Here is a 25,803-nt window from a genome sequence, read left to right on the forward strand (position 1 = left end):
TTTTCATAGCTTATCTTAATGTGCTAGTGTCGGGATATAGGCTTCTGTAGTGACAGTTTATGCAAATATGACATTATAATATCAACAGTTACTTCAAGGTTACTGCAAATGTTCAATTGTTGAAAATGTTCAAAATTTTATGCACAGTATATGCAACTGCAGTATTTGCACTATAAACATTTTTTATTTATATAAAGTGTGTGTGAACTATGGCTATGCTGCGGTGGGGGTGTGTGTGTGTGTGGGGGGGGGGGGGTATTGGGGGGGCCTCCATGTCCATTTTGCTTGGGGCCCCCAAATTCCTTCAAACGGTCCTGGGTAAAGGCATTCCTATATCCTAAACTGGGCTACCTCCCTATAGTACCAACCAATATTCCGAGACCTATTGTGTTGCAAGCTTTCTGTCCTCCTCCTTTTACGAATCCAGACCAGGAAAAGGTGAATCTCCTCTGTCCAGTGCGAGCACTGGACATGTATGTCCACAGAGCTGCCCTGTGGAGAAAATTGGATCAACTATTAATCTGTTTTGGATCACCTAAAAAAGGTTTTCCAGCTTCTAAACAGACAAGTTTTTTTTTTCAGGGGTTTCCCTACAAGAGGTTTGTGATATGGCGGGCTGGTCGTCCCCGATCACATTTGTGAGGTTCTACAGCCTGGACCTGGATGCTGCCCCAGGGTCTCAGGTGCTTATGACTTAGTTGCCACAGTTTCTCATACAGGCTATTGTAAGTACGGCGTCTGGGTATTGTCGTTCCTAAAGTGCCAACGACACAGTGCAAGTTCCCTCGAAAGGGAACGTCTCAGGTTATGACTGTAACGAGATGCTGCGTCGCCCTGCCATATTTCCTGCATCCCTGTGATCGACTTGCTTCGGATAAATCGAAGCTAATGTGCTTTTATCCTTTCTGTTCGTGACTTTCACTCTCACCATTGGACTAGTTGACATACGTGCTTCAGACGCAATCACGCAGGGGCGTTCCCAAAGCATCATTGACACAGCATCTCGTTCCCTACTCAGGGAACTAGGGTTCCAGTTGTAACCTGAGACGTTCTTTGTTTTGATCTTCAGCCTGTTACCTGGATAGCCTCGTTTACCTTTTTGCCTGTTTCTTGGACTTTACATGTTACATCGATTATTCTGGTTACTGTGTGTTTTTGATCCTCTGCCTGTTCTTGACTACTCTTATGGATTATACTGAAATAAAGCTGCATTTGGATATTTCACCGAGTCTCAGAGCAGGTTTCCTCAAAAACCATTTCTTTTCAACTGAAGAAAGAAATGGATGACATGGGGGGATTAGGCAGCAGATTGACAGCTGAAAGAGGAAATATTCTTCCTAGATACAGCAGCGTCACAATGTCTAGTAAATCTCTGAGTGGATAAAAGCCCTGAGAGGAAACAATACCTACTTTTTTGCTTCAGTTAAATATTTCTCTGATGTTTGTTCTTCTCTCATCTATCAAGATGGAGCTTTACGTAACCGTTCTCACACTTACCATTGTTCTCTCAAATGGTGCTGCATGTAAGTTTTAAAAAAAAATGTATTGCTTGGGTATTTCTTTCATAAGTGGTAAAATAGCAAACTTGTAACTGATCATTTGTAACAGCACTAGTCAGTCATTCAAACCCTGATTTTGTGGATTTAAATGTTTCTTTTAGGCAGTCATTGTTTAAAAACAGTTTATTATGTTGGCTAACGTAATCAGAAGATTTGGTTTTTTAATGTTGAATCTCTATGGTATTGTTATCCATAAGTAAGTGGTACTTTTCAAAACTCTCTGTATGTAATGAGAACATTAGATTTAGGAAACACAATAGGGAATGTTGTTCCATCAGTTTGTCAATTACTTTTAACAATCAGTTAATTAAAATGCAATACAATACAAATGCAAGATAAACATTTTAAATCTACGGTGTCCAGTAAGAGACAGGTTCGATTCACTTTTTTCATGATTTTTTTTTTTGTGGCAAAACTATAAAAGGGAGTGAAAATGGCAAATGAGCTAATGGGTGGTCCTCTGTAGCCATCTACTGATTAACCCTTAAATACCTAGAAACTTTTGGGGACACCTGACTCGCCTGTTCTTTTCTTTGTTTTTCTAACCCATTATAGCAGTCAGCATCAAGTGCCATATATCATTTTAACGTTTCAATCTAGCTCATTTAAAGTCTACATTAAATTTTACATTTATTTTGTCTTAGAATGAATGAATTTACCAGATATAATTTTTTTGTTGGTAACACTTTATAATAACGTTCAGTTGTAAGTCATTTATAAATGGTTAGTTAATGATGAACTAATCATTTTCAAAACATTCATAAATGATTAGCAAGTGATATACTAACATTTTACTTATTTTTTCTACATAGACAAGCAATTGAGCTGAGTTTTGGTTTACAGGAGAATAGTTCCTCAGTATAATGTGGACCTATTCCCGATAATGGAGGGAAGTTACTTAGGGGTTTGGGGGAGCCTGTATGTTCTAGTGAGTCAGGCCTGGGTTCTGGGTGGGTCGCTCTCTTCCTTCTCTTTTTGGGTCTTAGGTAATTTACCTCTCCTTATGTTAATTATGACATTATAACAAATGACAGACGTTTTGGTGTATCTTGGAATTGTAGAGGCCTACGTAAACTTACTAAAATAAAACAAGTAATGGGTAGAATAAAACAGCTAAGAGCCAAAATTGTGTTCCTGCAGGAAACACACATGTTAGATCATGAGATAATCAAAATTAAGCGTAGATGGCCAGGTCAGGTACTGTCTTCATCTTACTATTCAAATTCCAGAGGAGTTATAACTATGATACATAAGTCTATTCCTTTGCGCATTGATAAAATAACTAAAGACCCCAAAGGTAGATTTTTGATTGTACAGGGAAACATTTTATCAACTCGGATTAATCTGGTTAATGTATATGGACCTAACGATGATAACGCAGATTTTTATAATGATTTATTTTTGAGAATCTCCACAATGCCCGGAAAACACATTGTGGCAGGTGATTTCAATTGTGTTTTGCAGCCCAGTAAGGACCGGTCATCTGGTATTGATAACACCCATGTAAGGTCTAGGAAAGCTTTACAACATTTTATAAAGGAACTTAACCTGGTGGATATATGGAGGGCTCAAAACCCAATAAAAAGGGAATATTCATGTTGGTCGAGTACTTCTAAAGGATACTCAAGAATAGATTACTTTCTGATATCAGCTGAACTAATTTCATGTATCAGAAATTGTCAATATAGTAGTATTCTTATTTTAGACCATGCTCTTGTATCTTTGACATACGTTGAACCAAAGTTTACTCATAATCGTACTAAATGGAGATTTCAAATACATTGGATGCAAGACAAAAGATTTCTTGAGTTCTTAGGGGAACAAATTGATTACTATTTTGAACATAACACCACCCAAACATCAGCTATAATCAGATGGGAAGCCTTTAAGGCCTATATACGAGGACAAATTATAAGCTATACGAGTAGGAAGACAAAAGAGAAACAGGAGAAATTTAAAACACTTGAAACAAAAATTCGCATACTCGAGGAAAAAAGTTTACAAGCAGGCCAAAATACTGATAATGTTTTAAAATAATTGCTATTGTTAAGAACCCAATATAATGAAAAAACACATGAAAAAGCAGCGGCCAATTTATTAAGATTAAAGCAGCAATTTTACGATCAGGGAGAAAAACCAGGCAGACTTCTTGCTTGGCGTATAAAACAACAGGAATCAGAAAGAGCAATTACTAGTATTGAAGATGAAAATGGAAATATGACTGTAGATCCGATGGAAATTAATAAAGCGTTTAGAAATTTCTACGAAAAGCTATATTGCTCTGAATATAAGGCCACGACTGATGCCCACTCCGCGTTTTTTGATAATCTCAACATTCCTAAAATATCTGAGGAACTTAAAATTAAATTAGATGGTGAGATTACGGCTGATGAAATTATGGAGGCTATAAATTCATTAAAAGGTGGTAAAACAGCAGGACCTGATGGCCTGCCCATCGACCTATATAAATATTTCAGTGATAAAATGGTTAAGCCACTCCATGATATGTATATAGAATGTTATAATAGTGTCTGTCTTCCTAATTCTATGAGAGAGGCTTTGATCATTCTTTTACCAAAACCAGGAAAACCGAATACAAAGTGTGGAAGTATGCGACCTATTAGTCTAATAAACACAGATACCAAAATAATATGTAAAATCTTGGCAAAAAGGCTAGAGACTGTGCTTCCGGGCATTGTGGGTGATGATCAAAACGGGTTCATTAAGAACAGACAGGGATTTCATAACGTAAGACGTGTTTTAAATATTTTGCATAGCCAAAAAGAGGAAAAGGATACTGCTCTTCTCTCGCTCGACGCGGAGAAGGCTTTCGATAGGATTAAATGGGCTTATCTCTTTAACGTTATCATAAAATTCGGATTTGGAAACTCCTTTTTACATTGGATCAAATTACTACATTCCAGCGGCTGAAGTTTTAACCAATGAGATGATTTCTGAGCCATTTAATATTACAAGAGGTTGCCCTCAAGGCTCACCATTGTCTCCACTTTTATTCATTTTGGCTATAGAACCACTAGCAATAGCCGTAAGAACTAACAAACACATACAAGGGATTACAATGGGTGGCAAGGAACATAAAATTGCTTTATTCGCTGACGATGTAGTGCTATTCCTAAAACATTTAAACGCCTCTCTACCAGCACTTTTAGATCTGATCAATCAATTCGGAAATATATCTGGATATAAAGTGAACACATCAAGTCATCGTTATTGCTGCTTAATAAAGATAGCTGTCCAAATACATCACATTTATTTACCTTGAAAATATCACCCAGCTTTACATATTTGGGTATCAAAATATAATTTCTACAAATTATAATGTTATAATGGAATCAACATCTAAAGATCTAGAGAGACAACACATTATTCAAACCAGGCACGAAGGACTCAGGATTCCGGTTGTGGGTTGAAAAGGGATTAAGCAAAATTAGTGATCTTTTTGAGGAGGGAACGTTGATGTCGTTTGAGCAGATATCTACTAAGTACAATATTCCAAGAAAACATTTCTTTAAATACTTACAGATAAGGAGTTTTGTTCTTGATGAATGTGATCGAAAACAGACTGAATGGGCCAGTAGCTAACACTGATGCTAACTGGCGCTCAAGGTCGAGCAGACAGCGGCACTCAGTTCTGAGCGCAGCCGAGCCCAGGACTCTGATAGTGGGGGACTCCATAATCAGAAACATTAGCGGCAGGGATACAACTACGTGCTGCCTTCCACAAGCAACAACTTCTGATGTAAACAGGGAACTTCAGAACATTCTGATGAAACATAAGACTGCAAATCGACTCATTATTCATGTGGGGAAGAATGATATTCATAAAGAGCAGTCAGAACTCCTTAAGAAGGATTTCCATGAACTTTTAGAAACACTTAAAAGACTGAAAGTTCAAACATTCATCAGTGGACCACTCCCAGCAAGAGGAACAAACAGGTTTTCACGGTTGCTTGGGCTAAATACATGGCTGCAAAAAAACCTGCAACATAAAAGGAGTGAACTTCATTGAAAACTTCAATCTCTTCTGGAGTCAGAGACAACTTTTTCATCGGGATGGCCATCACCCAAACAAACTTGGTTCAAGAGTGTTAAAGGACAATATCTACTTCTCCCTCAATCATCCTTCTGCAGTGTGTGCCAATCCACTCAATCTGAACGGCACACACACACCTGGACACAGTATGAATGACCACGGGACTTCACTTCAGCAGCAAAATGGACATGTGGTTGACATATCACACAAGGACAATGATAACACCACTCCGCCACAACAACCTCTGACAGCAAACCAAACTAATCTGGTGCCTATTACACGTCAAACTAAGATTGATGTGGGGACAAAAAGTAAGACGGTTAAGTTAGCACTTTTAAACATTCGTTCACTTAAAAATAAATCACTTCTAGTCAACGACTTAATAACCACAAACAACCTGGATTTTATGCTTCTAAATGAAACCTGGCTAGAAGACAGCTGCAGTGCAACAATCCTCAATGAAGCAGCCCCTCCTAACTTTACTTTTATGAGTGTCTGCAGAGCTGTTAAGAGAGGTGGGGGTCTAGCTGCTCTTTTTAAAGATATCTATCAATGTAAGCAAATATAATTTGGGAATTACCCTTCTTTCGAATATCTGGGTATTGTGTTAAAAGGTGCTCCACGCATTTTACTTATCATTATTTACAGGCCTCCAAAATACTCTCCAGCCTTTGCTGAGGACTTTACAGAACTGTTATCAACCATTACCTCAGAGTTTGACTGTTTTGCCATTGCTGGAGATTTTAACATCCACATAGATAATGCAGAAAACAATATGGCAAAAGAAATCAATACTGTTTTAAAAACTTTTGATCTGACTCAGCATGTACATGGACCCACACACAATCGTGGACACACTCTAGATTTACTTATCAGTAAGGGTCTAAACATTTCATCGATTGTTATTAAGGATGTAGCACTGTCTGATCATTTCTGTATTTTCTTTGATATATTGATCTCTCCTGCCACTGAAGCTAGATCTGTGTCTGTCAAGAAGAGATGCTTAAATGAGAACACTAGTGTACTATTTATGAAGGCTTTATCCTTAACACCAAGCATATCTGATTTTCTCCTTGATTCTTTTAACTCAACGTTAAAAGTGTAATTGATGATATTGCTCCTGTGAAAGTCAGGAAGAAGAGTGGCAGGCAAAAAGCACCTTGGAGAAACTCAACAGCAGTGCAAAATATGAAAAGACAATGCAGAAAAGTAGAGCGCATGTGGCGGAAGACAAAACTTGTAGTCCATTATAACATCTACAAAGACAGCCTTCATGCTTTTAATATGGAACTAGGCAAAGCTAGACAGACTTTCTTCTCAAATATTATAAACAGCAATTTAAACAACACACGCACTCTTTTTGCTACCGTAGAGAGACTGACAAACCCCCCAAGCCAGATTCCCAGTGAAATGCTCTCAGACAACAAGTGCAGTGAGTTTGCTTCTTTCTTCTCTGAGAAAATCAATAATATCAGAAAGGTGATCAGCACATCCTTGAGTTGCACTGAGGTTAGACAGATCAGACCACCTGAGAAAGTAGTTACTATGTCTGATTTCAAAGAAATTGATGGCAAAATTTTGGAAGAAACCGTACAGCACCTTAAAACATCAACCTGCGCTCTTGACACACTTCCCACATCTTTTTTCAAAAGTGTGTTAAACAGTTTAGAAGCAGATCTTCTAGAAGTGGTAAATGCCTCACTTCTCTCTGGGAGTTTTCCAAACTCCCTGAAAACTGCAGTTGTCAAGCCCCTCCTGAAAAAGAGCAATCTGGATAAGACCATATTAAGCAACTATAGACTGATCTCAAATCTTCCTTTCATAGGCAAGATCATTGAAAAAGTTGTCTTCAATCAGCTGAACAAATTCCTGAGCTTGAATGGATCCTTTGACAATTTTCAATCTGGTTTCCGACTGCACCACAGCACAGAAAAGATAATAAACGATATTCGCGTAAATACTGATTCAGGCAAACTATCAGTGCTGGTATTACTCGACCTCAGTGCTGCATTTGACACTGTCGATCATAACATACTTCTTGACAGGCTGGAAAACTGGGTGGGGCTTTCTGGGATAGTCCTAAAATGGTTCAGGTCATACTTAGATGGGAGATGTTATTATGTGAGTATAGGATCATAAGTCTGAGTGGACATCCATGACATGCGGAGTCCCTCAAGGCTCAATTCTTGCGCCACTCCTGTTCAACCTGTATATGCTCCCAATGAGCCAAATAATGAGAAAGAACCAAATTGCTTACCACAGCTCTGCAGACGACACACAGCTCTACTTAGCCCTATCGCCTAACGATTACAGCCCCATTGATTCCCTGTGCCAATGCATTGATGAAGTCAACAGTTGTATGTGTCAAAACTTTCTTCAGTTAAACAAAGACAAAACTGAAGTCATTGCGTTTGGAAACAAAGATGAAGTTCTCAAGGTGAACGCATACCTTCACTCTAGGGGTCAAACAACTAAACATCAAGTCAGGAATCTTGGTGTGTCACTAGAGTCAGACCTTAGTTTCAGTAGTCATGTCAAAGCAATAACTAAATCAGCATACTATCATCTGAAAAATATTGCAAGAATAAGATGCTTTGTTTCCAGTCAAGACTTAGAGAAACTTGTGCATGCTTTCATCACCAGCAGGGTGGATTACTGTAATGGACTCCTCACTGGCCTTCCCAAAAAGACCATAAAACAGTTGCAGCTCATACAGAATGCTGCCGCTAGGATTCTGAGCAGAACCAGAAAATATGAACATATCACACCAGTCCTCAGGTCTTTACACTGGCTCCCAGTTAAATTTAGGATTGATTTTAAAGTATTATTACTGGTATATAAATCATTCAATGGCCTAGGACCTCAATACATTGCAGATATGCTCACTGAATATAAACCCAGCAGATCACTCAGATCATTAGGATCATATCAGCTAGAAATACCAAGGGTTCACTCTAAGCATGGCGAGTCTGCTTTTAGAAGAGAACCAGCTTCCAGAAGAGATCAGATGTGCTCCTACAGTAGTCACATTCAAATCCAGACTCAAAACACTTCTGTTTAGCTGTGCATTTACTGATTGAGCACTGTGCCGCTGTTCGTCCGACTGTTTGTACTGTACTGTATTTTATTTTTCTAAACCGTTTTAATTATTCTTATTTCTTTTTATTATTTTAATTTCTCCTATGTAAAGCACTTTGAATTGCCATTGTGTATGAAATGTGCTATATAAATAAACTTGCCTTGCCTTCTTTCTATGCAGAACCAATCATTAAACTTGCCAGTACTTTCTTCTTTGGAGGAATTAATTAATAAGAAATGCAATAATAAAGGATTAATATCAGTTTTTTACAACTGGCTTGTATCAGGGTCTACTGAATCAACAACCTCGAAACTTGAATTATGGAAGATGGGATTGAATGAGGATATATCTGAGGATGAATGGAGACAAGTCTGTAAAAACTCTCAGAAACAGTTAGGTAGCGTTAGCTTAAAACTACTTCAATATAACTGGTTGATGCAGACTTACATAACTCCTGTCAAACTAAATAGGTTTAATAAAAATATTCCTGATACATGCTTTAAGTGTAGAGAGGCTCAGGGTTCATTTGTGCATTGTGTTTGGGAATGCAACATTATTAGAGACTTTTGGGTGGAAGTGATTAATATTACAAAGATAATTTTACCCTTGAATATTCCTCTAGATGCAAAAATTATTTTGCTACATTTATATCCAAAGAACCTTAAACTAAATCCTTAGCAGCGTAAATTTATAGATTATGCTATATTACAAGATAAAAGAATGATAGCTCTTAGCTGGAAAAGGCCTGATCCACCAATTATTGGAACTTGGATTAATGCCATGGCACAGTGTATGGCCATGGAAAAAATAACATATTTTATTAAAAACAAAATGGATGTATATGAAGATATATGGAAACCGTTTAATTACTACATTAACAACAATAATATTGATCATTTACTACAGGAGGTGTAACTATGTATAGTGTTTGTTTGTTTTTTTGTTTTGTTTTGTTTTGCTGGAAAATGTAACTTTTATGTGTAAAGTACAGTAATGTATATTTGGTTTTTGGGTGCCTTGCAATATTTGTTTTGCATTTAGATTGTCTCTTGTATGAGACTTTTGTGTATTTCTATATGGTAGAAGAGAGTGAAGTTCTCTTGTTGGGGTGGGAAATAACTGCGACGAAATGGAAATGTGTTTCTCTGTTATCTGTCTTGCATAATCAAAAACAATAAACACATTGTTCAAAAAAAAATACAAACCAAGCAGCTTTATTTTTACCTTGTACAAAAAAGAGGCTGCATTAACTTGTTTCAGCTAATTTCCATACATTTAAAATGACATCCTTTTGAAATAAAATGCAAGACAGAAAACCATTTCAAATATAGCATACGCGCGTTCCTTTCTAGCTTCCTATTTTTAACAATGAGATTTAAATAATAAAAAAAATATTTTCCTATTATTAAACAATATTATTCCAAGCGTATGATATTTTATTTACAGCAGACAATCATGCGACTGACCACGTGAGCAGTGCATTCACTGGTTCGTGGGATTAAAAAACTCGCTCCTCCACCGTCAATAAATCGCCATCCGAATGCATGAGTTTTATCACTGTGGCGCCATGCAAATGTATTTTTCCAGTTGTTTACATAAAAAAATATTACTGGCCGAATAGGGCTTATGAGTAATTTTATTTCCCTTATCAGTCGGTCACTCTCGATGTACATTGTGACCGATGGATAGGAATCTTGCTAGAGAGGTCAATCTACTTCGAGTGAAACTAAACGAGCCAATGAACATTGGCGTGCAATCATTTGCATCAGCTGTTCAGCCACGCAGCTCAGGTATATAATGAGCAGAAGGTGCGATTGCACTTCAGTCTTTTGCTTCGGAGCCAAGCACTTCAATGCTTTCTACAAACTCGCAGGAGATTGTGAAATTCAATGAGCCAGCTCTTTTATGGACTCCTCCACTCTGGTGCGGGCATGACAGCACAGCAGCACGAGCGGTCTTTTTCTCTCTCTTTTCTCTCTCTTTTCTCTCTCTTTTCTGTTTTTTCCTTTTGAGCAAACAAAAAGCTGTTTTCACAGCTGGTAAGACCAGCGAGAGAGAGACAGCGCACAGACAGGTGCACATTCCTGTCTGTGTTTGCGGTGACCGTTCACCTGCGTGCTTCAGCACCAGCGAGAGCAGTCCCTAAAAGAGCTTACACAGATAGAACACGTCTTTTCGAAGAAGACATTCTATCTGTGTTTCTGGATCCGGTCATTTCCTGTCCTCACTGACGGCCACAATCACTTTCTCGCATGCCTGGGAAACATGGGTGGTTCATATTTTTGCACGGGAATAAAGAGAGTTTCCACCGGGCAAAACCTGATGGGTCTCTCGCTCCTCAGGGTGTCATGTGCCGTCGAGCTGCCGAGCTGCATCGCGGGTTGTCACGGCAACCCTGCGCTCTAGGTGCGCGGCCTCCTTGTCTATTCTCCGTTGTAGTGCCCTCCCTGGTGGCCACCAGGAGAGGTCTACTTCATTAGAATAGCTAAGCTGTGCAGGTTCATCACAAGCTGTGCAGGTTCTGGATGGGATTGCTGGTCCTTCAAAAAAAATAAAAAATTGGGCAACCAAGAGTTTCATTCAGGGCTCCAGCTGAGGGCAGATGTCGATTGCTGCATCGGAGAGAGGGGCTGTTTCATTCTGGAAATGAGGATGATGCTGAGTTCCCACTGTAATAGTGTGTGTGCTTATGCTGAATCAGATTCAGAGCTGACAGCCATGCTTTCCCGGGTCTTCCTTGGATGTGCATTGAAAACCTAGCAGCTATATTGGTGCCAAAATATATCAGGCCAAAAGTGCCAAATTCTGCATAAAAGTTTTCACCTCTCTCACTACCCACGATGGTGGGGTGGCTGTGCCTCCGGCAGGCCACCTCTGCCCTGCATGCGAGGCCAAGGCACTCTTATTGCACGAGGGTAGTTCTGAGCCGGGGTTGAGCTGCACTTGTCGACTGACCGTGTTCAAGTCACAGCGCAGGCCCTCGGTCAGACGATGTCCACCTTGGTGGTCCAGAAGCGCCCCTGGCTGTCCTTGCAGAGGTGTGAGAGGTCATCAAAGTACGCTTTCTCGATGCTCCCATCTCACAAGGTGGCCTTTTCGGCAACACTGTTGAGAACTGGCCCAGCAGTTCGCCACAGTCAGCAGCAGACTAAAGCGCCTCCCCCGACATACCACCAGAGTGCCTCGTGGACCGCCCCTCAGTCTACTCGTCGCCAAGGGTGTCATCCCCTGCAAAAAAACAACTCCGGTACAGCCTGCTCTACTGTGTCTGTTGCAGGAGGATGACACCGCCCGTCTCAGCTGCTGTTTAAGTGGTCGGTGAAACAATCACCCTGAGATGGGTGACTTGGAGATGGGTGGAGCTGATCTCTCCCGTTGGAGGGCCGAGAAACTAATCTTTTGAGTCAAAATTCTGTTTCACCACTGGAGTTATAAAGGTACCAAAATTCTCAAAAAAACAAGAGCAGTTCCTGAAGAGGGTCCGGAGAGTAGTGGGAGGAGAAAATCTTCACCACTCTCATCCGCCTCTTCTATCACCAGCAGGCAACAGTGTGCGGTTCGAGAACGCAACCAAGTCGCCTCCTGCACCTCCGGCCCCATGGAACCAGGTAAGTGTTGCACAGCACACTCAGACTCAGCTACGGGACGCCTCCCAGAGAGAGCCTCCCGAGCCACGTCCCTGTGTTCCACCTCGCTGCCCCATTGCGGGTACGCCTACGGCCCCTTTGGTCCCGCTTGTATGGTCTCTGCGAGCCTGGTTAGCGCTCCCCAGTCTGTCTCGCTGGCTCATTCGGACCATCAGGCTCAGCTATGCGATTCAGTTCGTCTGGTGTCCCCCCAAGTTTCGGGCCATCCACTCCACTACAGTGAGAGCAGCCGATGCCCATGTCTTGCGGGCGGAGATCGCAGTCCTACTGGCGAAGGACGCGATAGAGCCGGTCCCTCCAGCCGAGATGAGGTCAGGGTACTACAGTTCCTGCTTCATTGTACCCAAGAAAGGCGATGGGTTACAACCGATCTTGGACTTGTGAGTTTTGAATCAGAGTCTGCACAAGCTACCGCAAAATGCTCACGCAGAGACGCATATTCTAATGCATCCGTACCCGAGATTGGTTTGCAGTGATCGACCTGAAGGATGCTTACTTTCGGGTGACAATCACACCGGCGTGCCGCCAGACCTTCAGCCTGTGGTCAGACCCCTCATTCCTGCGGGCAGGAGTGCCCTTGGAACAGGTGTCCAGGCATGCTGTGGTGTTCACAGATGCCTCTGCCACCGGCTGGGGTGCCACGTACAAGGGGCATGCAATGTCAGGGGTGTGGACGGGCCCCCAACTGCATTGGCACATCAACTGCCTCGAGTTGCTAGCAGTACGTCTCGCTCTGAGCTGCTTAAAGAGGCCGCTACAGGGCAGAGACGTGCTGGTCTGTACGGACAACACTGTGACCGTTGCTTACATCAACCGACAAGGTGGTCTACACTCCTGACGCATGTCGCAACTCGCCCGCCATCTCCTCCTCTGGAGTCAGAAGCATCTGAGGTCGCTTAGAGCCATGTATGTCCCCGGTGTGCTCAACCGTGTGGCCGACAAGCTATCACAAGCTGTGCTCCTGGGAGAGAGGCGACTCCGCCCCCAGGCGGTTCAGCTGATCTGGAGAGAGTTCGGGGAAACTCAGGTAGACCTGTTTGCCTCCTCAGAGACCTTCCACTGCCAGTTGTTTAACTCCCTGACCGAGGGAACTCTTGGCATGGATTCACTGGCACACAGTGCGCAAATATGCGTTTCCACCAGTGAGCCTATTTGAGCAGACACTGTGCAAAGTCAGGAAGGACGAGGAGCAGGTCCTGCTGGTGGCTCCCTATTGGCCCACCCAGATCTGGTTCCCAGAACTCATGCTCCTCGTGACAATCCCTCCTTGGCCCATTCCTCTGAGGAAGGACCTTCTGACTCAGAGACGGGACACCCTATGGCACCTGCGTCCGGACCTCTGGAAACTCCATGTCTGGTCCCTGGACAGGATGCGGAGGTTCTAGGTGACTTACCCCCAGAGGTACTTAACACCATCACTTCTGCGTGAGCGCCATCTACGAGACGTGTGTACGCCTTGAAGTGGAACCTGTTCGTCGAGTGGTGTTCTTCTCACTGAGAGGACCCCCGAAGATGTTCGATAGGGTCCGTCCTTTCCTTCTTGCAGCAAGGGTTGGAGCGAAGGCTGTCTCCCTCCACCCTCAAAGTGCATGCTGACGATATTTCAGCATATCACGACACATAGATGGCAAATCAGTTGGAAAGCACGACCTGGTTGTCAGGTTCCTTTGGGGGGGCAAGGCGGTTAAACCCTCCTCGACCTCCCTCCATACCCTCTTGTGACCTTTCAAGCGTTGCATCCTCCTGGGCGCTGGCACGTGGCACCTCACTAACAGATATCTGTAGAGCTGCGGGCTGGGCGACACCTAACACGTTCGCTAGATTTTATAGCCTATGTGTAGAGCCATTCTCCTCCTGTGTTCTCACCCTAAACAGGTAGAAGCACTGAGAGGCCCTGCTCTGTCGGTTTGCTGCACCCTACTGTGCTCCTTATTTCTCCAGAGTGAAAAACCTGTGAGTCCTGCAACACCCTCGGCCCGGACATGGCGGAGCGTCCAATGCCAGGCCTTTATCCATTGAATCCTTGAGAACCGGATTTAGGCTGTGTTCCATATGTGTGACCCTACGGGGATCCCATATGTGTATCCTTCCATGGTTGCTCCTAATCGAAGCCCGTGTCTTTCCCTTTGGCTAAGTCACCAAATAATCATATGCAGTACAACCTTCGGGCAAGTCCATATGTATTTTTTCCACTTAACTCCTTCGAAGAATGTGGCTTCCGCAGTGTTCCCCTTCCCATTGAAAGGCCACGCTTTCCCAGTGTTATCCAATAATCTCACTGTATGGGTTATCACGGAACAACAGTGACAGAGACACTCTGTGATACACTCTGTGCCCTCTCCTATCGTCCTTCCAGGCAAGAAGGGGTAGAGGCTTACACCAGGCGCTGGATGGGGTGCAGCAGCTGTGGCGCTTTGGTAGGGATTCCTATCCGTCGGTCACAACGTATGTCAAGGGTGACCGACTGATAAGGTCTGCCACATCTGCTGCTGCCCGCCAGGGCGACCAGCTTATCAGGCTTGGCTCCTCAGCAAAGAACTGAAGTACAATCGCACCTTCTGCTCATTATATACACGCGCTGCGTGGTTGAACAGCTGATGCAAATACGACGTACGTATCCATTCCCTCCTTCAGGGAACGAGGGTTACCATATGTAACCGAAACGTTCATGATAAATGTCACAGTATAGCTGGAAAAATTGGGTTGTTTTTAGATAGGCCTGCCAGAGAAATTCTCGATACCAGAATAAAAACTAATACTAGGCTAACCAATGTAAGTATATATAATGGATAAATGTTCTCCTTTATCCATATTTCTTTATCACACAAATGCATCAATAATTTTAAGAAGGGCTGCCCATTGAAAGCTGTGCTGGTGTATTAAAAAAATAATAATAATCAGCTATTCAATGTAACGTCTTGGTTATGTTTGTCTCCCTTGTTCCCTGAAGGAGGGAACAGAGCCTTGGAGCCAACGTACGTAGACGTGCCAACATATCGGTTCATGCCAGGGAGCCCTATCATCTGTGAGTGTAAACAGAAGGAGCCAATGCACATTGGCGTGCAAGATTTGCATCTTGCGCTCCACCCTGCAGTGCGGGTATAAATAGGAAGTGGATGTAAGCACCAGTTGTTTTTCGTAGTAACCCGGAGTCAGCGGTGGTCCAGAATGGAACAGAATTTTGACTGAACAAAAGATTCTCCCCCTGGCGCTCCACGGGGGGCAGTGCAGCTCCGCCGACCTCCTGGTCGCCTGTCTCAGGGGTGATGTTACACCGACCGCTTAAGAGGATTTAACGGCGGATGAAACAGGTTGCGTCATCTACCTAAGACGTCACAGTAGAGCAGGCTGTGTACAAGTGACTGAACTGCTGAGAACTGAGATCTGAGATACTGCTGAGAACTGCTCGGCACACTCCTCGACAGCATCACTGAAAGGCCACCTTGTGAGATGGAGCATCACGAAAAGTGCATTTTCACGATCTCTCTGCAAGGTCACCCAGGGGGCGCTTCTGGAACACCAAGGTGAACATAGTCTGGAGACTGCATCAACCTCGACTCGATTTTTTTTGCTTTTTCCTCGTAGACTTGCAGGGTGGCCATCGCAAGCAGGGCAGAGGCAGCCTGCCAGTGGCACTGCCGTCCTACCATCGAGGGTAGTGAGAGAGGAAAAAACTTTACGCAGATTTTGGCAATTTTGGCATTGCATATTGGTGCTAAAATGCTTCCATACTTCCAAAACTTTTCCATGCACATCCAGAAAAAAGCATGGCGCGGGGCAAGGCAATTTACGTGTCGCGCTGCGCCCCCGCAGTCCGGGAAGCATGCTTGTCGAGTCTGAATCGGATTCAGCCTGAGCACACACCATTGCAGTGGGATGCTCAGCATCATCTTCATTTCCAGAGCATAACAGCCCTCTCTGATGCAGCGATCGACATCTAATCTTCTGCCAGAGCCCCGAATGAAATGCTAGGTCCCTCATGAGAAGGACCAGCAATTCCATCCAGAAACTCACAGCTTGTGATGCTCTAGATGAGTCAGGGGCCCACAGGGATTGGTTACCGGGTGGGGAAGCTCTCACTGTAATTCTCAGGTCACCATGTCTATTTGCCAAAGTAGTCCTCTTCTGGTGGTCAGAAGAGGCACTAGATCGGGGTAAAGGTGAGGGGACTCCACCATGTTTGAGGTACCCGAGTCGCGACCACGCATCTAGAGCGCAAAATGATGCCCTGGGTTGCTGTGACAACCTGTGTTGTCAGCCGCGAAGTGCACATCGCTGAAGTGTCGTTACACCAACACCAGGCAAAAGAGGCTTCTTCCAAAGAGCACTTGTTTGTAGCATACACTCTTCAGGAGACAGGAACAAAGCAGGTCGGCTCCGAGGCAAAGGCAACTGGTGCTGGCATCCACTTCCTATTTATACCCATGCTGTGGGGCTAATCTCGTACGCCAATTGGCTTGTTCTGTTTACACTCGAAGATGATAGGGCTCCCTGGCTTGATCCTGATACGTCGGCACATAGACATAAGTAGAACGTGACCGACTGAAAGGGAACTAAATTGTCAACCTCAAAAATTAAGTTTGCTGATTTATATATGTTTATGATGCTCAATCTATTTCAGTCGAACATGAAGCTTACCAACTTGAAGCATGCTCTGATACAGAAGAAGAGTTTTTCATTGGATATGATGAAGAGGAGTTGTGGCACGCCGACTTTGATCAGAAGAAAGGAGTAGAGACATCCCCTGATTTTGCAGGACCTTTGACATTTCCTGGATTTTATGAACGGGGTGTTTCGAATATGGCAATGTGCAGAGGCAACTTACGCCTGTTAAAAATGGGTTTTAGGAGCGCACCACTACAACTGGGTAAGACATGAGAATGTGCTATTAACTTATACATTTTTAATGAACATCAATACTGCTGGTGTATTAAACATGTTATGGGTAACACTTTAATGTTCTCTTTGTTGGGGGTTTATAAATAGTTTCCGTAGCAGTATCCCATGTGCAAGAGCAGTGCTGATATACAGCTATTTAGGACAGGAGACATGTTTGGACCTGTTGCCCCATCACATTTAAACAATTTTTTTTTTTACTCAGCACTCAAATTTTCTATCAATATTTTAGTGATCATGTTGTGCGTTTCATATTTTCTGTTGGCTGTAAGAACTAGCAATCTCCAACTGGTGAATGATTCACTCATTTGAGTCAGTTCTATTCAATGAATCGGTCTAATGCCTGCTAAAGACTGTGCGATTTCAGCAATCCTATAAGATCATTACAAATCACACTGTACAACATGAATCTAATAAACTTGGGTATGACGTGCGTAGACTGTACGATGATGACACCTTTTGAATCGTAGGTTACGACGAAAGTTATGCTGCCTTCACGTGTTATCGGAAATTTCCTACTTCCCACTTCTGAAGTCGTGATTATGAGCTCATTGCATAACAATTTTGACTTGAGAGGGATTTTTTAAATAGAAAACTAGTATTTACAATAATTCTGATAGCATGTGAAAGCAGTATTAGTATAGAAGAATAAAACATATAGAGCAAGATGAATCATACTTTGGCAATTGTGTATTTATGTGCACTAAAAAAAGAAGAAGCGAAATAGGAGAATATGGAAGCAGTCATGGGTAGGAAAAAGAGGTAAACTTGGCATGTCAATTTTGCAAATGGAGCTTGAGGTAAGTAGTTTTAAGTTTTATTGCCATTTCATGTTACATTTTTATTGGCTAGTCAGTAGATGTAGATCGTAGCAGCAGTGAGATGATCATGCTAAATTTCTGACACTGTCAGAAAATTATTGCAGGCTATCTTTGGTTGCAAGACTGTGAAAATGGCCATCAATGAATCTCTCTTACTGTTTAACGACCACCATTTAGGAGCCACGACCACAGAAATCACCAAGATAGTTTTTACGATGCTCATCTTTCGTTTGGGACAGCCCAAAAACATACAGTGTGAACCAGGCATAAAAGTCTAAATTAGTTTGTGATTCATTTGGACAGTTAATATATGCATTGAATCATTTGGTATGGTTAAACTATAATGCGATACAAGCATGAGGTACAAAAAAAGGATGGATAAAGTGGAATATTATCTACAGTTTATTGAAAACTAACCTTAAACGCTTTCTATCATTTTACAATGATGCGTCCCATGATTTGTCAATGATATTAGATCAACACCCGTGCAGTGTAGTGAATGACTTTGGTAAAGGCATTTTCCAAACAAAATAATCAAACACCACACAAAATCAATGGATTGCACTTGTTCACAGGCATGCTTCAAGTTGCATACTGGCATACTAGCACACCGCCAGAAACGGGAAATCCTGGAGAAAGCAGAGAGCGCGTCCAGGCAAGCGGTGGGTGCTACTGGCAACAGCAGACTCACGTCAGCGGGAGGCTGGGTAGAGCAGAGGTTTAGCGGAGATAATCTCTAGCAACAACACGCAGGACACGATAGGACAGGACAGGAGGTAAGGGAACCAGCATCAGGTACATATGAAACATGGGATAATAATCTGGCGAAGAACAAAGGGAATAGGAGACTAGAAATAGAGCATCTAATCAGAGAAAGGAGGAACAGGTGAGGAGAGAAGAGAATGACGAGGCGTGGGGATGGGGAACAGCTGGGAGTGATAACAAGAGGATAATGAGAAGAGTGAATGAGTGTGTGTGTGTGTGTGTGTGTGTGTGTGTGTAACTGGCCAGGAGAGGGAGAAAGAGAGACAGAGAAGGATACCCGGTACCCCCCCCCCCCCCCCTCCCCCTCAAGGAGCGCCCCCTGGCGCACCTAAGGAGGAGGACTGGCGAGAACGGTAGAAGTCATCAATCAGCGAGCTGTCCAGGATATCCCGAGCGGGGACCCAACTTCTCTCCTCAGGACCGTAACCCTCCCAATCGACCAAGAATTGATGACCGCGCCCTCGAGGACGAACGTCAAGTAACTTGCGGACTCTATAAGTGGGAGAGCCCTCAACGCGTATGGGCATAGTGACAGGACGAGGAGGCACATGTACAACGGGTTTGATACAAGAAACGTGAAAAACAGGATGTATGCGTCGGAGATTGGACGATAACCTTAGCTTGACCGAGACGGGACTGAGTACCTCGAGTATACGAAAAGGTCAGATGAATTTAGGGGCCAACTTGCGAGACATGGACTGAAGAGGAAGGTTGAGGGTGGAAAGCCAAACCCTCTGTCCGACGATGTAGCGGGGACACTTTACACAATGTTTATTGGCCGCCCGTCGAGTGCGGGAACGGGTCCGGCATAAAGTGGATCTAACCCCTCTCCAGGTTCGTTTAGCACGCTGAATAAAAGCTCTGACGGAAGGCACATTAGACTCTGAGTCTTGTGAAGGAAAGAGCGGAGGCTGGTAACCTAGGCAACCGTGAAAGGGCGACAAACCGGTAGCTGAGGATGGGGCGGAATTATAGGCGTATTCAGCCCAGGGGAGCTGTTCGGACCAAGAGGCAGGGTTACGAAACGCAAGACTGCGGAGGATGCGGCCGATAGTCTGATTGGCACGTTCGGCTTGACCATTGGTTTGGGGGTGAAAGCCAGAGGAGAGATTGGCAGAGGCTCCGATTAGGTGAAAATTCCTTCCAAAACAAAGACGAGAATTGAGGTCCCCTATCGGAAACAATGTCAGAGGGGAGACCATGAATCTTGAAAATCTTGTCGACGACGATCTGGGCTGTCTCCCTAGCGGAGGGGAGCTTAGGGAGTGGGATAAAGTGAGCGGCTTTAGAAAAGCGATCGACGACGGTGAGAATTACAGTGTTTCCCTCGGAAGAGGGAAGCCCTGTAATAAAATCTAGGGCGATGTGCGACCACGGCCGAGACGGTAAAGGAAGAGGTCGAAGGAGACCGGCGGGGGGCGAGTTGCTGGACTTGGTCTGAGCGCAGACAGTACAAGAAGCGATGAAACGCCGAACATCGCGCTCACGGGTGGGCCACCAGAATTTATATCGAATAGAGGCGATAGTGCCTCTAACACCGGGGTGAGCGAACAATTTAGAAGAGTGCCCCCATTGAAGTACGGCGAGTCGAGTGGAAGAAGGAACGTACAAACGGTCTCTGGGACAAAGACGGGGAGTGACGGAGTGAGAAAGTCTGACAAGCCGTTCTATTCCCCACCTCTGGAGAAGCGAACTGCCGTGAAAGAGCATCAGGCTTTAGGTTCTTAGAACCAGGCCGGTAGGAAATGGAGAAATCAAAACGTGCAAAGAAAAGCGCCCAACGAGCCTGACGTGCGTTAAGTCTCTTAGCAGAGCGGATGTACTCCAAATTTCTATGATCGGTCAAGACTATAAATGGCACCGAAGCACCTTCTAACCAGTGTCGCCATTCACCGAGAGCCAAACGGATGGCTAATAGCTCGCGATTGCCAACGTCATAATTGCGTTCGGTGGTTGACAAGCGGTGAGAGAAAAAGGCGCAGGGGTGAATCTTCTCATCAGTAGATGAGCGCTGGGAGAGGAAGGCTCCCACGCCCACCTCAGAGGCATCGACTTCGACAATGAATTGTCTGTTAACGTCATGGTTAATTAAAATAGGAGCGGAGGTGAACAAGGACTTAAGGTGATCAAAAGCAGTCTGGGCCGATTCGGACCAAGAAAATCGTATCTTGGCAGACGTGAGGGCAGAAAGAGAGGCGGCGACTTGACTAAAATTACGGATTTAACCCGACGATAAAAATTTGCGAACCCCAGGAAACGTTGAAGAGCGACGCGTGAGTCGGGCACAGGCCATTCCGTTACGGCACGAACCTTGGCGGGATCCATACTGATACTCTCAGCCGAAATTACTGAACCAAGGAACGTGACGGATCGGGCATGGAAAGTGCACTTCTCCGCCTTAACGAACAAAAGGTTCTCCAGGAGACGCTGGAGGACCTGACGAACGTGCTGAATGTGTACCTGGAGAGAGGGGGAAAAAATCAAGATGTCATCGAGATAAACAAAAACAAAAATATTTAATATGTCTCTAAGGACGTTGTTAATTAACGCTTGAAAAACGGCAGGAGCGTTGACCAGTCCGAAAGGAAGAATGCGATATTCAAAGCGCCCTAAGGGGGTATTGAACGCTGTCTTCCACTCGTGCCCCTCCTTCATCCGGATTAGATGGTAAGCATTACGAAGATCTAGCTTTGTGAAGATCTTAGCCCCCTGCAGGATCTCAAAGGCGGATGACATGAGAGGCAAGGGGTAACGGTTCTTGACTGTGATGTCATTCAAACCTCGGTAATCGATGCAGGGGCGTAATGAACCATCTTTCTTCTTGACAAAAAAGAAACCAGCGCCGGCAGGAGAGGAGGAGGGAACAATAGTACCAGCGTCTAAAGAGTCAGACAAATACTTCTCGAGTGCCTCGCGTTCAGGCGCGGACAGGGAATACAAACGCCCATGGGGAGGAGTGGTACCCGGTAGGAGATCGATACTACAGTCATAAGATTGATGGGGAGGAAGAGAAGTGGCCCGGGAATGACTGAAAACCGCCCGCAGATCATGGTACTCATCAGGGACACCAGACAAATACCGGGTTCCTCCTGAAACACAGGAAAAGAAGACACAGCAGGGATGGCAGACACTAAACACTTCACATGACAAGACAAATTCCAAGAAAGGATGGAGCCGTTGGACCAATTAATCTGGGGGTTATGTTCAACTAACCAGGGATGTCCTAAAACCACAGGGGTATGGGGAGAATGAAAAATAAGAAAAGAAATAGTCTCTCGATGGTTTCCAGAGACGGTGAAACTCACCGGGACCGTGGCACAGCGCACCCTGGCGAGAACGCTGCCGTCTAGAGCATAAACCGGGGTGGAGTCCTTGAGTTCAATAAGGGGAATACCCTGTTCACGGGCCCAAGCCTCATCCACAAAACTTCCCTCGGCCCCAGAGTCAATCAATGCCCGGCAGGAGATGGCAGAACCCGGCCAGCGGAGGTGAACAGGAAAAGTAGTGCGGGTGTGTGACGGAGGGACTAAGCAAGAGGCGCTCACCAGTAACCCTCTCTCTACTGGTGAGCCCTGGCTTTTACCGGGCAGGCAGAAAAGAAGTGAGAGGCAGCACCACAGTACATACAAAGGCGTCCTGTGATCCGGCGCTGACGTTCCGCCGTGGAGATCTTTAACCCGCCGAGCTGCATAGGCTCTGATTCAGCGTTGGCAGCGGAAGGAGACGAGGAAGCAGGTGCGGCTAGCAGGGACTTCTCAAGACTGCGAGCTCTGTGGCGTAACTCGAAGCGCTTCTCGACGCAGATAGCCATGTCGATGAGGGGGTCGAGACGGGACAGGGTCTCGTGGGCCAAGATCTCGTCCTTGATGTCTGCATTCAGACCCTCGAGAAAACGTCCCACCAGAGCGGGTTCGTTCCAGTCACAGGAGGTCGCTAAAGTGCGAAATTCAATGGAAAAGTCGGCTGTAGACCTCTTCCCTTGACGGAGAGTAGAGAGGAGTCGAGAGGCTTCAGCCCCGTGTGCGGAGTGATCGAACATTCGTAGCATCTCCTCCTTGAAGAGCACACAACTGTCCAAACAGCCGGCGTCAGAGCTCCAGACGGCAGTACCCCACTCCCGTGCCCGGCCAGTGAGAAGGGAGACCACGAAAGCAATGTGGGAGCGATCCTGTGAGTATGTCGAGGGCTGAAGAGAGAAGACCACCTCACATTGCGTTAGGAATGATCGGCATTCAGAAGGCTCACCCGCATAGCAAGGAGGATTGTTCACTCGAGGCTTGGGAGCATCAAAACTCTTGACAGGGGATGACTCAGCACGAAGGTGGTGAAACTGCCAGGTTAAGTCGGACATCTGGGCAGCGAGGGTATCCATCGCATGACGAGTGGCAGCAAGAACATCCTCATGACGGCCCAGCATGGCTCCCTGCAGTTCGAGAGCGATCTGGAAAGAATCCACCTTCGCTGGGTCCATGTTGGCCAGATTATTCTGTCACAGTTCAGAAGGAGAGAGGACCCAAACGCAAAGGCAGGTAATGTTCCTTTAATAAACTCAGAAAGTCCAAAAGGCAAAAATAGAAATCAGGTTGCCAAAAGGCGATTCTTACAAACAGAAAATGTCTCAATTAATGAAATAACAGAAGGTGGCTGGCACACCGGCAGAAACGGGAAATCCTGGAGAAAGCAGAGAGCGCGTCCAGGCAAGCGGTGGGCGCTACTGGCAACAGCAGACTCACGTTAGCGGGAGGCTGGGTAGAGCAGAGGTTTAGCGGAGATAATCTCTAGCAACAACACGCACCAAGCAGGACACGATAGGACAGGACAGGAGGTAAGGGAACCAGCATCAGGTACGTATGAAACATGGGATAATAATCTGGCGAAGAACAAAGGGAATAGGAGACTAGAAATAGAGCATTTAATCAGAGAAAGGAGGAACAGGTGAGGAGAGAAGAGAATGATGAGGCGCGGAGATGGGGAACAGCTGGGAGTGATAACAAGAGGATAATGAGAAGAGTGAATGAGTGTGTGTGTGTGTGTGTGTGTGTGTGTGTGTGTGTGTGTGTGTAACTGACCAGGAGAGGGAGAAAGAGAGACAGAGAAGGATACCCGGTTCATGACAGTGATAGGGGCTAATTAATTAATTAATTTATAACACCTTAACAAAGAGAACAATAATGTACACTTTTGTAAAGTTTTACTACAATGTTAATATTTAATATATGTGGAAACTAAAATGAAATTAGAAACAGGCCTATAACATAGATATAAATATTCAGTGTCATCACATTTTGCCTCAGAAATTTCATAGGCTAATGTGTATTAATAAATCTACTTTTATTTTAATGAACAGAAGAATGAATTAATAAAGTTTCTAGCTTTTTCTGAATAAATAATGTTCTATCTGTTCCTAGATGCACCCCATACTTCCATCTATCCAAAGGATAATGTACAGCTGGGTATTCTGAACACCCTTGTCTGTCATGTGTCTGGCTTCTACCCTCCATCTGTCAAAATATTATGGATGAAGAATAATGTTAATGTGACAGAGGGTATGAGTTTAAGTCAGTACCGTCCAAGGACAGATGGTACATTTAACATATTCTCCACTGTTAAGTTTACACCTGCTGAAGGAGACATTTACAGCTGCACGGTGAACCACAGAGCCCTCGAGGGTCAACCTCAGACCAAAACATGGGGTGAGTGTAATTTTCAAAAAGAATCAATGGACATTATGTTTCAGTATATGTTTTTAGTCAAACTCTTTATTTAGTCAAATTCATCCTCCAACATCCTGTGCATGTATTGTCCAGATCTTGATGTTGCCCTCCCAAGTGTTGGTCCAGCTGTGTTCCATGGACTGGGTGTGACTCTTGGACTGTTAGGAGTCGCTGCTGGAACTTTCTTCCTCATTAAAGGAAACAACTGCAACTGACTATGGAACCATGGAAGCACACTTTGAAAAGATCTATTGGTAACACTTTACAATAACGCCCGTTTCACACATACTCCGTGTGCAGTGCGTGTGCGGTGCGTGTTGCAGTGCGTATGCAGTGCAGGAGCAGCACGCGCAATAGTGCTTTCACATATGCTGCGTTTGCAGTGCGTAACTGATCCGCTGCTGGCTATACCACAAATACATACTCACAATTTGTATTTCAAATCAAGAAGTTATCAGCAACTTTTATTTAAAAAAAGTTTTTTTGTCAGCATTGCGATTCTCTTTGTACACATATACTCTTTAATAGATGTATTCACGTTTAAACACAATTTAAACAACATATTATTAAATGCATTACTTCTATATAATTCTATATTAAGTTGCTCAAGCAAGTGGTAAAATATTTTACCATGTACTTATATTAAAATCGCATAGCCTACATTTTAAATTAAAACTTAAAATTGACAAAAACAGCCAACTCATACCCTTTCCTTGCATAATTTAAATCTTTATATAATAATTATTGCATGTCACAAAGAACTTGTTTTTCCACCTTCACGAATGAGACGAGTGTTGTTCATTATGTCGCCTTGTTGAAGTAAATTGTATTTTCCATTGATTTACCCCGGTCTTAACGTCTCAGCATTGCGATTCTCTTTGTACATAACGTATGCACGTTTAAACACAATTTAAACAATGGCAGCCTATTATTCAATGCATAGCCTACTTCTACTTATATTAAGTTGCTCAAGCAAGTGATAAAATTTAACCATGTAGTAGCCTACATATTAAATCGCAAACATTTTAAATTAAAACTTAAAATTGACAAAAACAGCCCACTCGCATGCCTTTTCTTTAAATTTTAATACAATAAATCTTGCATGTCACAAAGAACTTGTTTTTTTTTACCTCCACGAATGAGACAAGTGTTGTTTATGTCGCCTTGTTGAGGTAAATTGTAGCTTTCCTTGTTTTACCCCGGTCTTGTGAAAAAAGTAGTATTTAATTAAATACATTTATGGTGAGATTACTACATTTTATTTCATT

General features: G+C 43.8%; 1 protein-coding gene across 1 annotated transcript; it reads left to right on the forward strand.

Moving 5' to 3' along the window:
• The first annotated feature begins 1,402 nt into the window (after positions 1–1,402).
• LOC311094550 (HLA class II histocompatibility antigen, DP alpha 1 chain-like) lies at positions 1,403–25,801 on the forward strand. The gene is made up of 4 exons (XM_084132584.1): positions 1,403–1,523; positions 16,961–17,206; positions 24,230–24,514; positions 24,629–25,801. Exons 1-4 carry the CDS (start codon positions 1,439–1,441, stop codon positions 24,748–24,750), a joined length of 738 nt encoding a protein of 245 aa, XP_083988710.1. The 5' UTR covers positions 1,403–1,438; the 3' UTR covers positions 24,751–25,801.
• Positions 25,802–25,803: the final 2 nt, after the last annotated feature.

Source organism: Abramis brama (assembly GCF_963993115.1).
Source record: "Abramis brama genome assembly, chromosome: 13".
NCBI lineage: Eukaryota > Metazoa > Chordata > Actinopteri > Cypriniformes > Leuciscidae > Abramis > Abramis brama.

Excerpts from the sequence above, each read along its gene's own strand:
- LOC311094550 (XM_084132584.1), top strand. The coding sequence starts at position 1,439 with ATGTTTGTTCTTCTCTCATCTATCAAGATGGAGCTTTACGTAACCGTT. Across the intron at positions 1,524-16,960 it reads TCTCTCAAATGGTGCTGCAT|TCGAACATGAAGCTTACCAA; the intron begins GTAAGTTTTAAA and ends AATCTATTTCAG. Across the intron at positions 17,207-24,229 it reads GAGCGCACCACTACAACTGG|ATGCACCCCATACTTCCATC; the intron begins GTAAGACATGAG and ends ATCTGTTCCTAG.